At 36.6% G+C, this 18,257-nt stretch overlaps 1 protein-coding gene across 1 annotated transcript; it reads right to left on the reverse strand.

Moving 5' to 3' along the window:
- Positions 1-4,442: 4,442 nt before the first annotated feature.
- Positions 4,443-16,882, reverse strand: LOC145685554 (uncharacterized). Its single transcript, XM_081757950.1, has 5 exons — positions 16,868-16,882; positions 16,274-16,357; positions 14,013-14,247; positions 9,210-9,328; positions 4,443-4,682 (listed from the first exon to the last, which is right to left on the reverse strand). The coding sequence occupies exons 1-5, from the start codon at positions 16,880-16,882 to the stop codon at positions 4,443-4,445; spliced, it is 693 nt and encodes a 230-aa protein (XP_081614076.1).
- Positions 16,883-18,257: the final 1,375 nt, after the last annotated feature.

Consider the following 18,257-nt stretch of genomic DNA (forward strand, 5'->3'; position numbering starts at 1 on the left):
TTGTAAGTGTTATGTTTAGTTGTGCCATTTATTAATTACTTTTTTAATTCTCTCACAATTGATGCTAACTAATATTATCTAATATTATTTAAAAAAAATATCCTGTGCATTACACTGTTGAAAACTGTTAATGAACCAAATATGGATCATGAAGGAACGTTGCAGGACAATAATATTAATTTAGGCGCTGATGGATAGATAACGCCTCACAAGAAGCTGTGATGATATTCAGAGTTTTAAGCTAAATATTAGTCTATCTTGTTTTAATTTCGAAGATAAAATTATCTGTATTATCAGTAACTATAAGAGATTAGATGCTAAATAGCTATAGACAACTGACGAGATACACATGAAGAGAATATCACATATTTTCACAATTCTGATCATAAGTAACTACTTTATATTTCGGACCACATTAACATAGAGCATGCCATCTTCAGAACTGCCCAAAAACGTGAGAAACTTGAAGGTAGTGATCCGCAAGCTATCTGTAGATGCCAACCCAGAGGACATAAAAACCGCACTAACCAAACTACAATTCACAGTAGAATCAGTTAGCCAGTTACACGGCAGATCTGACGATCAGGGAAATCGCCCAGATTTTCCCCTGTTCTTGGTCAGCCTGCCGAAGGGACAGGAAATACTAATTTACGACATCCGCTATCTACTCACCTTCAAGATAGAAGTGGAACCATACAAGGGCAGCGAAATCCTACAATGCCATCGATGTCAACGCGTAGGCCACTCGGAAACCACATGCCTTGCGTGGGCGAGATGTGTAAAGTGTAGCGGGAATCATCTCACCAAGGAATGTCAGAAGCAAGGACGGGATACATCAGCACGCATCGTCAACTTCCAGGGGCCCCACCCTGCCAACTATCAGGGATGACCGTACATTAAGAGAAAGAAGAAGAAGCGCACCGGGAAGCAGCAAGAGATTCCACCAGCGAATCCCCCACCAGCCATCCAGCGAAACCCCCAGAGGAGACAGCAACCCAGCAGACAAGAGACTTGACAACCAAAAACGAGATGTAGCCGCCCCCACCCCCCGAAACCAACTGCGGAGTGTAACGGAAGCAGAGAAAAGAAAACAGATGCATTAGACCACGCACCCAAGACCACCCCAGAGCACACAGAGCCTCAGCCAAGCAAAAACACCAGCTCCGCTAAGCAGCATACCGCCACAGCTTCAGAACAGTCATCTCAGGGATCAACTCCAGCAGCACAGCAGCAAACCGACCCAAGCCAGGATCCACCAGGAACAGTCCACTGCATTCCAGACGCAAGCAACACAACCCCAACCACCAAACAGCCAGAAACCGGAGGCGAACTCGTCTCACTAATAGGCACATTGCTTGAAATCCGAGACCTGCTAGCAAGACTCAACCTCAATCGCTTCCTCGACCGGCTGAAAACCGAACTTCGCCAGATAGCCCAAGCTACCTATCCTACCCCCAAGATGATCTTCTCCTCCTAGTCGCTGCTTCACTCCCGGATGATGGCACCGACTAATATGAGGTTGAAATGAGACATCCGAATAGCCTGCTTCAACGCAGAGGGACTATAAAAACACTGCAAAATTCACTGACTTTCCCATCACGGAAAACATTGATGTGGCTCTGTTCTCGGGACATTCCTCAAACCACCCGATCTGCTACGCCTTCGCAATTATGCTGTGTACGGCAACGATCAAGTGGGCCGAGCCAAAGGACTAACAGCAGTGATCATCAAGCAACACATACCACATTTCACAGTTCAACTTCCTGCGTTGCAATCCATTGAGGCATCAGGGATCCATTCCCCATTCCCATTACATCTTCTGTCAGTATACAGGCCACCGGACAGGCAAATCACTGCTCAAGATCTGCAGCTGCTAAGACTAGGCCATCGGGTATTCCTGGGAGGGGACTTGAACTGCAAACACCCATCCTGGAACTCGAGAGTCTCCAATCAAAACGGCCGACACACGCACCAGCTCCTCAGGCAGATTGACCTCCTACTAGCAGCACCGAGGGATCCAACGCACTTTCTAAGGAATAGTGGACTCCCTGATGATCTTGACATGACCCTCACTGCCTCGCTTACGCAGCCATCACAGAGGGCACGGATGTGATCCACGATCTCCAATCAGTCCGGTGGTACTCACTCTAGCGACAAGGCATCACGTCTCATCCCGCAGGATTCCAACGGTGAAGGAAACAAACTGGTAGGGGTAAATCAGACTTGCAGCAGAGATGGTTGACCCCAGACGCCCTCTACAAACTCCAGATGACATCGACGCCGCAGTCCAGAACCTAACTACTACGATGAAATCTGCCCTTACGCTGGCTACCACCACAAGAGACAAACCCCAAACCCAGCCGCATCCTGGTGACTTGAGGACAAAAGCCTTCATCCATATGAAGCGCTGGGTAAGACGGAGGTGGCAAACAACTCGCAACCCACAATACAAGGCTCTCTGGAACGACCTTACCAACAGAGTCAAAATGAGACTCCAGAGGAAAAACATTGGAAAGTGTGACCAGAAGATCCGAGAAATGGAGACGCCATCTCCAGAGTTCTGGAGACTCCTTCGCTCATTGAGGAAACTCTGAGGACCAACCCGGAATCAGCCTCTACACGGGCCTCAAGAACTGATGTACTCACCTCAGGAACAGGCAGACCTATTCGCAACACACTGGGAGAATGTCTTCCAGGAGCACAATGTACAGCCCAAGAGACGCACAATAGAAATTGTGGAAAGAATCATACTGGAACTGGAACAACTTGCTCCCTGTCCGACAGACCAACTAGTCACACCCAGGGAAGTCCAGAAGATTACCAGGGAGCTCAACACACAGCGAGCATCAGGTCCTGATCGAATTCCACCAGCCGCAATCAAATATGCTCCGCGCAAAGTCATGGTACTAGTGTGTCGTATCACCAACACAATACTACAAACAGGCCACTATCCTTCCAGCTGGAAAGAAGCACACCTGATCATGATTTCGAAATCGAAAGGCACAAGAACGGACCTTAGAAACCACCGACCCATTAGCTTGCTAAGTCATCTCAGCAAGGTTGTGGAGCGTATCCTCCAGAAGAAACTGACACAGTGCGTCGCATTCAAGAACATCATCCCTCACCAGTTCGGGTTTCGAGCTGGGTGCAGTACCACGCTGCAGCTGGACCGAGCAGTAGAAACAATTACCCACCAATTCAACGAAGGTGGACATAAGCTAGGCTTGTTTTTGGACTTGTAAAAAGCCTTCGACCGGGTGTGGCATGATAGACTTCTGCATATGATGACATCAGCCGGCATTCCCAGATACCTCACCCTAATAGTGAAGAATCCCTCCAACAGGAGCTTCCGAGTTTCTCACTCCGTGGCAAACACCGATATCCTAGGCCAATTTGAGCAGGAGTACCACAAGGGTCATGCATTTCACCATTGCTGCACAACACCTACACAGCAGACCTGCCCACTACAACCTCTACGATGGCAGCTACGTTTGCGAACGACACTGCATTGTTCGCCAGCAACAAGAACCACAGGTACGCGGAAATAGCTCTTAGGAGACACATTGCTCTCCTGAGGAAATGGACGCGGAACTGGAAGATAAAGATCAATACGGACAAAACAGCTCTGGTGGACTTCAACAAGAAACGTGCCCGGAAGGAATACAACATTGCGTCCCAAGGGAAACCGCTACAACTGCAGCAGAGTACCAGATACCTGGGAAAACTTCTCGACCAGAAACAAACCTTCCGGCCGCACCTAACAGATACTACAGACAGAGGAAAACGGAGATTCCGTGCCCTGCTGCCTATCTTCCTCATCAGACAACTGTCCCATGAGGCGAGAAAGTATGTGTACATAGTATACATACGTCAACTCCTGTTCTACGCCCACCAAGCATGGGAACACATAGCACAATGCCATCATAGAGCGCTACAAGTTGATCAGATCAGGGCAGCAAGGGCAATAACAGGACACACGATGGTTACAAGAATCGACCAGATCCACGAGGACAACTCCTCAGCGAAACCCGACGAAAGCTTTCAGCAACATTCTGGGCCCGAACACGACAGCACGAGAACCCTGCAGTCACCAACCTAGCGAGACCCCGCCTCAAGCCATTAGATCGCAAAGGATGCCTCAACCCCAGTAGTCGAACAGACCTTCACAAGCCAGAGTCTGCGACAGTAGCGGACTCCAACATCAGAAACGCTGGACCACCACTGACAAGCAACCACTTGGGCCCGGTACTTCTGACCTACAAGCCACGATATTGCTCATTGCTCATTGCTCATACGAGCATGCCAACTGAAGAGATGTAATTATTTCAACTCTACCAAATGTACTTTTATTGAATATATCTTGTGGGAAAGAATAATAGTTATTATGTATAATGTAGCTTCTTTTTATTTCATTAGGGAACATATTTTTTATATTGGGACAATTAAAACAAGTATCCGTAACTTCCGACTCCAGCATGAAGATTAGCGCCAACCCTTCTTACAATAGCATTGAAACCATTGATGTCATCGGCTCCATATGTAACAATTCTTCGGCTGCCATCGGGTTCAATAAGACTGTATTGTCCTTTTACTACTGGACCATCACGAAGTTCAGTCTGATGTTTGTTGTCTCCTGTGAGGTGATCACTCACTGCATAGCCAAATTGGTATCGTGGGTAGGCCTGAAATGAAAACAAATGACTGTATTATTCTATTTAATTATTACATAATGTCAATATTAGTAATAGTAAAAATTATCTACTTATTCGTATGTTACTTAATAAAAGTTGTCTGAATGTATTGGAATTAATTTTTATTGAGACCTTAAAGGAATGCATGAAAAATGTTATATTGTATTCCAAAGAAAATGGAAGCATCAAAATTACATTTTTATTAAAAATGAATTTTGGGGTTACATTAACTTAACTTTCAATATTGCTCCGAGAAAAAACAAGACTTATATAATACAGGTAGAAATATTTAAAGGAGTGGATTGAAAGTTTCAGTTGTAGATCTTACCTTCTTTCTCATAGTACCTCTATTCAATCTTTCAACAAATTTCAAATTGGTGTGATCGAAGTTTTGAATATTTGGAAATTTCATATTGAAAATAAGGCTCACTTGTTACAACAGAGAATAAGGATCTGTACTGATTATTATCTTATAAACAATATCGCTTCTGAAGAAAGGTTTTGAAGCTCAATACTGAACATTGTGTACAAAATAAATGTAATGAAACTGGCTTTCCACTAAGAAACTGGTAGTACAGAACTGATTAATGCAAGTTATTATGTGAATAATTGAACCACTGATTGGAACAAGGGAATAAGTACACAAATTTTTTACGATTTTAAACTGACAGAACAGTTGTGTTCTTTTAAGATAGTTACATCGTTGAGTAGTAAACAAAAATATTTGCGCAAGTCTATATAACCAATATAGAAGGCGAAATCCCTTCCTGATTAGAAAAAGGAAATAACTGTGTTATCTATTATGGAAACAAAAGTTTGGTTCTGAGTAACAATTCAGTTTAATAATAAGACGTTTCTGCTGATACAGAATACATTCTCTGATTTCCGAGACAGCATTAAATTACAATACAATGTACAAATATCTGTTACTATGTTAGCTCTCTACATATATCTCTTCCTGCCCCACAAGCTTGTAGAATAGGGGGTGTCTGGAACCCCCCAAGGAAAGTTTTGAACTATAAGTTTGTTCAACACACGTTTCATTCATTATTTGTTGTCATTTATGCGTTAGTAGTTTTCCTTATCTGTTGTTAGTGTTAAGGAATAGAACAATGTCCTGCAGAGATATTTTTTTTAATAATGTAAAACCACATATGGACATACTTATCTCCGATGCACAAAGCGTATAGTGATGATTTAGGCTGCCACACGAGTTGTTTTCTTCTATAGGTCAATTTAGATAAAAGAAAGAAACATCTCGAATACCCCTGTATTCAGTTGATTTGGTCACAAATGACTTTATGTCCTTCCCGAAAATCAAGTCAACCTTAAAAGAAGAACGATTTGAGGTTGCTTTGTTGCTTCTAGCAAATGTGCTGATCAGTAATGCAGTGCACTACTTTCCTAGGTCATTCCAGAACGAACGTTTCTGCGAGTATATACCACGGGAAGGGAAATAATCAGAAAATTAATCTCTAATTTCTTCCAGCATCGTGATGTATACCATTTCGAGGTTAACCCATAACTTTTCGAGTGCACAGTATATGTTACATATTTCAAACTTGTTACCATTTGAGTCCACGAGCTATAGCAAGAAACATGGTGATACATAATAATAATTCGTCCAATGATTCAATTTCTCACAGATGTTTTATTGACACTAAACAAGGAATTACCAGTGTTTCTGAGATGGACTACGTAGACAGCATTACAACAAGACATGCAGCTGAAGAGTTGTGCGTTTTATGAGATCGTCAATTTTCATACTTATCAGTAACGTAAAGTTTATACTTAGTATATTCTTATAAAAGATTCGTAATGGGTCCCAGTGGTCTTATAATTTAAATTTTAAGAAGATAATTATGTATTTCCTATATGTTTGTTCACATTAGCATTTTCTTCACAGTGCGAAATGATACGTTGTTTTTGATTATATCACAGATTAACACCTGTATAATTTAAATTAAACACTCGAATGGAGTTAAAAGTGGTACAATCCATTCACTACTCCTCTCATTAAAAAATGTTGATTTTAATCATGTGTTCCTTATGAATGTGAAAATGTAGATTCTCGCTAGTTCTTAAAGTTTGAAATACAAACTTTTGAATATAAACACGTCTTTGAGGGCATTTTGAAATGTATGCCCGGGTTTTAGAAAACTAATGTCTTAAGAAGGACACTGATGGATTTTCTTGTTCTATATTACTTGTGTTTGCATTACGTCAAAAATATGTTGAGGTTTTTTCATGCCATTTAGATTAAATGTTCGCATTCAAAGCAAAAGCTGGGAGTTAAATTTATGTTAAAACAGAGATACCGTAAATTTTAGTCAATTACTCTTTGATTAAAATGCATATACTATGGTTAGAGAAGGCTTGATAATATTTCCCATAAATATATTTCGTTTCCGGGAAATGTGTATTTGTAGTCACTTGTTTCTAAAGTTCAAAGTAGTTCATACATAAAAGAGACTTTCAATTGTAATGACTATAAATGCTATAATTAAGAAAATTGAGAAGCTGTAATTAATTGCTGACGAAAAAAATGTAAAGTGATAAAACATTATTACTTCACACATTATTATATGTTTTTCTGTTTATGTTTCGTTGGTTAACGCCTGTAATACTTGTTAGACCATAACATACTTCTACAGGTGAATTCACAATGGTATAGTCAGAGTTTAATGATTTATGTCTAATGATGTGATATAATGTTGATATTTTAAAAAATAAAGAGACTTACAGCAAATGCATTCATTTTTGTTGTTGGTCAGCCAAGATGATCTCGAACTGTTCTTAAATGAAACACATTTAACCTGTCTTATACAGCAATGAACAGAATGAAAGTTCTAAAAAGGAACTTTGCTAATTCATATCCAAATATTTTTCTTCAATATCAATAACGTTTTACATTTGAAATATTTTCATTTAACTGTAAAAACAATAATGTTAACAATTCTAATCATATGAAGGCATTCGAAATATCATAGAAGAAATATCTAATCAAATAATTGAAACAAATCTAACGATTGAAAATATCGTAATACTATTTGCTGGAATATAAGAGAAAGTGTTAATGTATCAAAATGATTTCCACATGTTACTATATATAAACAGAGCGAAAAAATACTACTCACAGTTTAGATTGAGCTACAAAACAAAATAGAACATTAACAAAATGGTAATGTATATACAATCATAGTCTAAGCCCTTAGTTGTGAAAACAGATTCCATTACATAGCTTCTTAACACTAGGACTCACTGCGGTGTACAATTTGTACTTTTAATTTTATTTTATTCTTCATATAATTATTCTCGTTTCCGGTTTGTATTCCTTTATTGGATTTTCATTATTTAACAGACAATTTTCATATAGAAATTTGTTATTCCTAAGCGTATTGTAGAAAGATCTATTTTCTTGAAACGCGGTATCGTGGATAATTTTTCCACTATAAGGAAGCTTTGATTAACTGTTATAACAGGTAGTTTTTCATTCCATTTTTTCTCAATTTCTTATTGTTTTGTAAAGCAACAACAATATCGTCTAAATAATAATAATAATAATAATAATAATAATAATAATAATAATAATAATAATAATAATAATAATAATTTTCATCTAGTCTACAATCTACATCATAACTAGTTAATTATAGAGACTACCAGTTACTTTGTCAAATGTGCTTTTCTGTTGTAAAGCTAATTAAAATAGTTTTAGTTAAATCAATTCAGTACAAAACACACTTTAAATTGTTAGTACCCATGTTTGCAAGAGGATGATCTACATAGAATGCTAAATGTAGATCATGAAAAAAGCTAGAATGAAAAAAGCTAGACACAATTTTCTAGCTTTGTATTTCAATTCACTAATTTAACGTATGTTAATTTCCATCAGCTACACAACAAGATAATGACGTAAATGTGTATATTTTGTTTAGAAATCATTAGGTATTGGCATTATCATAAAGTAGCAGATATATGAGAGTGGTATCAAAAATAAAAATTAAGATTTGTTCTGTTTTCTATCTGTCTACTTCTAATAAAAAGTGTGTACTATTAATGCAGAATTACTTATATATTCCACAGATATCTTCTGCTCTAGTTTTGTGCCTCGCCTTGTTCTTCGGAACTTCTTACGGTAAGTATGAATTTAAGTGCTTAATAATGGGTTATTTATACAATGTTTACTTATATATAAGATCAAATATTCTGTTCTTCAGTACAGGTACAAACGAAGTCTAGCACAATCATGGGAAACTAGAGGCAGTTCACTGTTTTTTGTTGTTTCTAGTAACACTGATAATTTTTTGTCACAGTTTAAATATTCATGCAACTGGATGGATTGGCATGATAATTAATAACTTTCAACTTTTGATTGTAATTAAATGTTGTTACATACAGTAAAAGCTGCAAGCTTTCATGTCTAGAGATTTCAATTTCATCTAGTATGTATAAACGGCTGGAGATACTTGCTGTTATCAAATTTTGTTATATCTACTTCTACCATTCTACAGTTACGCAGCTTTGTTTCAAAAGTAAATAATGTAATGTGGACAACCTCATTAAAGCCCTCAAAAACTGTGATGCTATCTTAGTGACTCTGCTAACACACTCGCCAGAGACAATCACAGAATTGTCTATTCAGAAAAGGAAAGAAAAGATAATTAAATATTTTCAGATTTTAATGTTATTTTGTGTAGTAACGAACGGGCATTTATATTTTAGAACCTTATAACGCCCACTAGTACAATGTTCATAATTAACTTTGAATGAGGTTGTAATTACACTATCATCGTTTCTTCCTACTTGTTACGATTCTGTCTAAACGAAGCTCTTAGACTCCATTACGTTATTCCTCTAAACTTCTGTTATTCATGGCCATGTTTTTGTGAATAGAGTTTCAACTTGGCTCTATGAACTGACTATATTCTTTTGCGGTTAACGTTCATGTTTTTTGTAGAACGTTTGATTCTCGAAGATGATAATAATTATATTTTGTACAAAGCTTGCTCATTGAGTTTGTTGAAAGGGCTTCATGTTGTTCTAAAGTTATTAATACACACACGTGTTTAAATACTTATTTACACTTTAAATGATTATTCACATTTATTACTTCACAAAAAAGTATTAAATACTTTAATGAAAAGTATTAAGTGGCATTTTCCGTTTGAGAAATGTAATTCCCTGGACTCTTTTTCACATTCACATTGCAAGGCAATATTATCTTTTTTCATCAATTTTGTGAAATATCGAGGTGTGTAATCCTTTATAAACCAGTACAAAACATGAAATATTTAGCTTTACGTCACACGGTTATGTCGGTCAGGCTAAGGGAGACGGTGATGATGAGTAATAAATGTAATGCTGGAATGAAAAGTGGGAGGAAACGGGAGAACCCGGAGAAAACCCAAGAGCACAGTTTTTGTCCACCGTAAAGTTCACACGGCGTGAATTGGGATCGAACCAGGGACCCCAAGCACCGGAGGTGAACGCTCTACCAATGAGCCTCCGCGCGACAGTAGATATGTAGATGTTAACCATTGGTAGAAATTGGTCGTCTTGTCAATGTTTATTTTATGTGTATAGCCTCTAAAATAGCCAATGTCCTCAGTGAGTAGGAGAATACTTCCCTATAGTTATACAACAGTTGAAAACTGCAGTTTACTGATGCTCTATTAAGTCCTGATGAATGCCAAAATCTTCAATATCTAATAGTATGACTGTCTTCATTAATCTCTCCTGAAATTCCTTTTTGCCTTAAATAGTGTTAAGTGATCGTCTATTTTGTCATTTGTTCCAGCTCCTGTTGTATATTGACCTTTGTAAATATAGTCAGTTATCTTGTAAATATCTAGTGGTGTACTTCTACCGAATGTCATAGAGCGTGATGTGATACTTTACACTATTAAAGCGAGGTTACTTTTTGGGATGTTCACACTCATTAGTTCTAAACCATATCTCCCCAACAAATATTGAAATGGTGAAACAAGAAAGAATTCGTCCTCTATGTTTTGCTTCTTGATATTTACTTGAAGAAAAAATGCTTTGCTGTAGGGATCGCGAATACGTAAAATAAATTGATGTATGGAATAAATTTCATTTGTGATAATTCTTTCACTTTTGCGTCTTCAGAAGGGAAACAATGGTTTCTGCGGCTTTCGGTATAGAGGTCATGTATTTTTCTAAGTCAATTTTGGTCTGAAGGCGTTTGAGAAAATAATCTCAGAATAGCGGGGAAAAGTCATCTGGTTCCAAGATCTAAAAAAAATAGAAAATGTAGTATTTCCAATCTTAAATTTGATTAAAGTTATATGCGCACGCTTATCTACTTTATTTTCAACTTCTAGGATATTGGTGGAGAATGTTATCAATTTAGTATTCGATGGTAAATTTTGTTTTGCCCGTAAAGTTGAGACGATCTATATCTAATGTTTATGAAAAACGTTTGTATTCACTCGTACATTAATATGGATCTTATTTTCTTTTGTATTTACATTTATACATTCCTTTCGGTCACTGGTAGTTATTTCCCTGAGGAAAATATTATGGCTTATTTCTTACATTAACTAAGAATACTATGTTACATTTGTGTACTTTTATCTGCATAGTAATACCTAGAACAGTTGGTTTTCAATATTGTCCGGTTGCTCGTTTCCTTGTTTATTATCTTGAAAACAGGTTTTCTTTAACCAGTTTCATTTATTGAAGCATTGACACATACTGATGCTTTTTTGGGTTTAGAGTTGTTAATTTGTAATATTTTTCGAATTCTTATTGGGATTCATATATATTTTGTTTCTACTCTTACTTTTCGATTATTTTTTTTTTGACTATCCGGAGTATTTAGTTAAGTGTAGAATGTTGAAAGATGGTATAGAACCTTGTTCAGCCGCATTGAATATATTGTACATAAAAGCATTTCAGTCTAACGTAGTTCGTGGCATAAAGTTGGTACAGTTAATTTAATTCATATGTTGAAGAAAAATACCAATATATTTTATTATACGTACCTAAATAGACTTAAGCCAATTTTCCAGTTAATTAAAATAGTGCACCTTACGAAAGTTTTAAATTCAATGTCTTCGGATTGAATGCGGCGCATTTCACGTGTAAAATTTCTTCTAAAGCAGATTAGGTAGAGACTAGATGATATTTGATTCGCTTTTTGCACAACTATTATTAATATGAAACTTAATGTTATAAGAAAGTGTAATAAAATTTTACTAAATAGTTTATACAGTTCACCAAATTAATAGGGAAATCGTTGCCAAAAGTAGCAGGCAGCCAAGGAAAAGAATTTAACAAAACTCCTGCAAGTTGAATGAGGTGGGATTATTAGTACTCCACATCTATCCATGTGAGTTTAGTCCCGCAAAGCTTCAAAGCAAGCTAGACCTGAAGGATTACCACGAAGGTCCACGGCAAGCTGGGTGGTATCTGGTTATTATTCTTCTTCTCAAGTTAATAAAGAGGTTGGATTCTTACAAAGCCACAGACTAGGTAGGTGGGGAAAATGTCTTAGAGTTGAATATAAGCTAAAATGCTTGTGTTGTGTTAGAACTACTCGGAGGCCCAGAGCAAACTAGGAAAGTATGAGTTTTCAGTCAAGATTGATGTCGGTTGTGATGATCCTCGAAGAGTTATTCCTTCTCCTGGGTAGCGATGGCGTTGGTGTCCTTCTTCCATTACGAGATACAGGGGTGACAGTGCTTCCCATCCTTTGCTTCTTATACTGGATTTTTTTTTAGCAAAAATCCACCTGGCGTTGCTCGCAATTACAAACATATTTCTATGATGATAAATAGAACCACGAGCGAAATATTACCATATATATATTCTATAAGTAACTTACAAATAACTGTTTAGAAAATAAAAACGCATATTTTCTAGTGAAGTTATTTGAGGAAGGAAGGGGACATCTGTGAAACCTGAGTTTCGAAAATGTATCCATTTTAACAAAAATCCTTCATATAAATGAGTTGGTTGTTAACCTTCTGGAATAGGAAGAAGTCGGAAAGTTGCCAGATCAAAAAATAGACGGATGAATCATAAATTTCAAAGCTAGTTCCAAGTAGTTTCCGCATACGCTACTTGTAATGGATCAGGCTATTGCCAAAAATATTCGGAACTGATACCGTGATGGTCTTGATTAAGAGCATTACCTATCTTCCTAAGAAGTTAGCACTAGTAACTGGCAGTAACAGTATAACCCTTCTAAAAGTGTTTTTGAGGGCGACTCCACGATATTATTAAAAAATCGACAGCATGATTTTATCGGCACATTTTTCGTCCTTGATTATTTTATTGAAGATGAGGAGGAGCATTTCCATTCCATGCTAATTTGTTCTCAGAGTCATACAGCTATACCCAATATTCGATAAAAGTACTCAAATGGATTAAATATATTCCTCTGTCCCCGTTCTAAAAGATTCAACAAGCAACTCTGTATGCAATGCTGTGTTTGGCACTGCAAAGAGTCAGCAAAAGAAGAAAGTAACAAACTGATAATTTAGAAATTTGTCATTCTTCATGAATAACTTTCCATACGTAAGCTAGTAAGATTATTAGACTAATGGATTATCAATTTCACACAATTTGTTTCTAGGCTACCGAGATATGACCAATCTAATTACCTCCAAATCCACACGAGATCAAAAGAAAAATAAAGAAATTTAAGGCTCATGTCGAGAAAATACTTAGATAGTTATTTATGGGTCCAGATGATACCGAGGTTAGAAGGATGATTTGCGTTCGAGACGAGAAAAAGGTACTGTAATGAAACACATTTAATTATCTTTCATAATTACAACACTCATGATTGTTGTTAATTATATTGCTAATAAACAACCTAGATATACAGTGTTGAAAACTACTATCGAGTCAAATATGAATCACTGGGATCTCATTTTAAACATCGTAGGAGAAGAAAGTAACTATATATTCAGTATTGATACATGCCTGAGAAGAACTGTTATCATATTCAGACTTTTAAGAATACTTATAGTACGTTTTCAACTTTCGAAGACAAAGTAATAGTATTATCAGTAACTGTAAGAAATCGGATAACAAATTATTATAATAAGGTGATATGAAATTCATATGTCGAAATTATGACGTATATTGTTAACGTTACGAGCATGAGGACCTGCTTCATACTTTGTATGAAATAACTATACAGAACGTAAGTCGCAGTTATGTAATTATTTGAACTCTAACTAGTATAATATTATTTGATTATATTTTGGAAAATAAGAAAGCAGCTATAATGTACGATATTGGTCTTTATTTTATGTCCTTAGAAAATACTTTTTGATAACTAACCAAGGTATCCATAACCTCCAACTCCAGCGTGAAGATTACCACCACTTCTTCTCACAATGGCATTAAAACCATTGATATCATCCGCTCCATATGTAACTATTCTTCGGCTGCCATCAGGTTCAATAAGACTGTATTGTCCTTTTACAACTGGGCCATCACGAACTTCAGTCTGCTGTTTGTTGTCTCCTGTGAGGTGATCACTCACTGCATATCCAAACTGGTATCGTGGGTAGGCCTTAAATTGAAACAATTGATTTTATTATATTCTAATATTATGACATGCTGTGAATATTAGTCATAGTAAAAATTGTCTAATTCGTATGTTACTTAAGAAATACTGTGAAAGTAGTTCTATTGAAAGGTTAAAAGTAATCTATGGAAAGTTTCCAAAATTCTATGTTGTGAGTTCCAACATTGAATAAACGGAATTCTATTTTTATTAAGAACGAATTTTATATCTGCATTAATTTCATTTTTTAATATTGCATCCACATAGAACAATACTTATGAAATTCAGCTAGAAACAATTTCATGTCTGGATTGTAAAAGTCAAGTATAGACCTAATCTTCATTCTTATAATGTATCTAGATAATCTGTCGACGAAGTTCAAAGTTTTGTCACAGTAGGTTTGACATATCTGGTAATTTCATTATGAAAACAATGCAAACTAGTTTAAAAAGAAGGTAGTTATGTATACTGTTTATTCCGTGTATAAACAACTTTTGTTCTGATGAAAGGTTTTGATATTTAAGATTGAAAATTATGAACGAAAGAAGTGTAGTGCAACTTGCATTCCGAGTAAGACATATAGCAAAACTTACAGTAGTAAAGAACTTATTTCCATAAGTTATTGTATGAATAATTAAAATATTACTCATTTCCTGAGAATATTTGCCCACGTTCTCAGTAAGATGCGTTCAATTGATCTCAAAAAGTAAGACTTTCTAACACTTTTAAATAAAAAGATGCCCTGACTGAAATGCTCATTGCAAACTTATTTTACTCGCCTAATACCAACGCCTTTGGAAATAACATACAAACATTCAACATATAATGACTATCCACAACACGAAAACGGAAGATGCTTCAAATTTACTCCTACTTCCTGTTTCAATACTGATATCTGTAGAATAAATCAGGAATTGGCTTTTTGCAATCTATTCGGCTTTCAAGAATGTTTCCTATCCTCCATGAAAGCTTAACTTCAACCACAAATGATTCATATCAAAAATTTCTTGTTTCAATTTAAATTATCATTGAACAAAAATACATTTGGATATGGACAAACAGTTTACTGCAATAGGTTCAAGGTTTGAAGGAGACATACAAACCACAGATTTCTACTAGATCCGGAAATCTTCCGGATTCAATACTGGTTTGTAGAAAGCAAAAATTGTAAGATATATTGTAATGCAATTACATGCAATCAATTTAGGTTGCTAAGAATATGTTCCGTCTATTTAATTATCCGTTTACTAAAACCGGAAGTGTTTCAAACTAAAAAAAAATATTTGGACATCGACATAGAGCAGAAATAACAATAGATGGCAGCAAACGATTCTTGTAAATAAATCAATGTTTCAGGTGTGTGTATATATATCAGCGCAAAATACAACACTATATCATAAAAGGAAAGGGTTTAATTACTACTACTTCCGGTTTCAGATGTTGATAAACAAAAATAATATAAGAGAAGTTCAGACGCTTTTCCCTACAGCCGATTCACCGCTCCAAGAGCAGATAAAATTTTTATCTTAACCCTGTATTCAAAGCGCACATGATTGAAATAAAAAATGATTTAATACCAATTCTCATAGAACAAAAACACTAAATGATAGCGGTGGTGGCGTTTTGTATGAACCAGTTTTTATCTTTGATCCTCTTCGTTAGTTGCAGGTAGAAGTTATCTAGGTGTACTACCTGAAGTTTAAGTATTAAAATCTTATAGTTTGGAAGCCTTAGCTCCGCACTACGAAACGAAACTCAGTGCTCTAAAAATATAATTTCGTATGTTACTACTATTAAGAAAAGTGTATAAATTAAAACTTTGAAGTGAGCCTAAAATAATAAAATATGTGTAAGAATGAGAAAGGAACAGAGTAAACTTGAACATTTTGTTTCCGTTCGATTGAGATAGCAAAACCCAGTAAACTTAATATACAAGATGTATAATTTAAAATCATGCAGTTACATCAATGTGAATATCAACAACAATATATCGTCTATTAAGTATTTGTAAATTAATTCTTATTCTACTTACATAATAATCAATACCTCCACCAATTCCTCCAAGAACACCAACTGCAAAACCAGAGGATGCAAGAGCAACGAGAGCGAAGACAATCTTGAAAAGAAGAAAAATAATATTATGATACGAAATTGAATATAGACAAGATAATTTAATTACCTGTGAAAGAAAGAGCTAGTCAATATAAAACTTAACATTTAATTTTAACCCCTTCATGCATAGCGGTCTATTTTTAGACCATTCCGCCAAAGTGCTGTTTCCTTAGAAGCTTGAAATTATATTTTCCTTTCATGCATGCTGGTTGATAAATAGACCGCTAGTGATTCACGCTACACATGTGCTGCCACCTTCTGGCGCTTTGGAGAAAGGAAGTGTAGTTTGGCGGAAGCAACCGACTGAAAACGTGGTTTATGGAACAAAGGTAAGATATTTTTTCTTTTTTTCCCCAAGAAATACTTTGAATTAGTCAAAAATAAAATTTGTCATGAAAATTGGATATGTTTAAAACGAGAATAATGTATTACTGTTCATAATAATGGTTTTACTTTTTTGTATGGAAGAAAAAAACGTATGGTCTAAATATAGGCATCTATGCAGGAATTCTACAACACTGTTCTCCATTGTTCTTCTATCCTGCTGCTCTTGTATTTGTTACTTTACGTGTAGAACGTATAAAAAAGAAAGAATTTAGTATAAATTATTTCCTTTTCAACTATCAGATGAGAAACTTGGTAATACGGGTCAGTTCTTGCAAGTTTAGGCCTTTATTGGTATACAGTAGAATCTCGATAGTTCGAGCTAATTGGGCCAAAGGGCAAGTGCCAAATAAACACTTTCGTAAATGGTTACTGAGGCTTGAATTATCGCCAATGTGTACTCTTATGTACTGTAAGGCCCAGGGGCGGATCCAGGACAGATTTCTGGGGGGCGGTAGGTTGTAATACTCCTACTTAGAGCTATTTTTAAGAGCTTGTAACTCTGGGATGGGTTTTATTTATATATAAAAATAAGAAAGTTTTCTCTTCTGGGGAGCAATCGCCTCGACCACCCCCTGGATCCGCTCCTGGTGAGGCCCCATCAAATGTAAAGCTGTCTTTATTACACGTTTATAATCCTAGTTGGTTTCGCTTTGCTAAGTAATTTTTCGTACTTTTTTTATCTTTTCAGTCTGGAAAATGGACCCTTCGAAATTTTACGGACATACTTCATATGTGACAGCAGTCCCACAGAATGGTTCAGTAAGTGAAGACTCAGATCTTTCAGACGACGACGAGTGGTGCAGGATCTTAGCTCCTGATTCCGAGGATGAGTTCCTGTCCAACCTCAGAGCTATGTCATCGGATCGTAATAACACCGTCATCCCGGAAACGCCGTCTGTAAGTTCTGACGAAGAACAAGAACCGACTCCGTCAACCAGCCAGCCGTCAGTGGTTCGTCCAAGAAATAAGAAGGCTAGTTGCAAGAAAGATAAAGTGGTGTGGAAAAACGGCGTTTTCTCGGTTAGTATATGTGAAATTGAATTCACTGGTGACGTAACTTTGCCTGCATCGATTCAAGACCTAAACAGCCCGTTCGACTTTTTCAAATACCTGTTCTCGGATGAGCTAATCAATCACATAGTTCAGCAAACGAACCTGTATGCGACACAAATAAGACCAAATAAGCCAGGAAATATTACTAAAAGCGACATTGAACAATATCTTGGCATATTAGTGAATATGTCCGTGATCCAGTTACCTACTTGCAGAGATTATTGGAGTGCTCTACTTGGACATCCGCGAATATATGAAGTTATGTCAGTGAATCGGTGGGAAGAAATACGCCGTTTTCTTCACTTCAATGACAACACCACGTTCATTCCAGCTGGACAGAACGGTCACGACAAGCTGCATAAGGTCAGACCAATTATAGAATTTCTCCGCTCAACTTTGGGAACTGTGCCTAAAGAAGAAAAACTATGCATCGATGAGCAAATCATCCCGTTCAAAGGCCGAAG

This window comes from Thermobia domestica, chromosome 5, assembly GCF_964235325.1.
Source record: "Thermobia domestica chromosome 5, izTheDome1.hap1.1, whole genome shotgun sequence".
NCBI classification, from domain to species: domain Eukaryota; kingdom Metazoa; phylum Arthropoda; class Insecta; order Zygentoma; family Lepismatidae; genus Thermobia; species Thermobia domestica.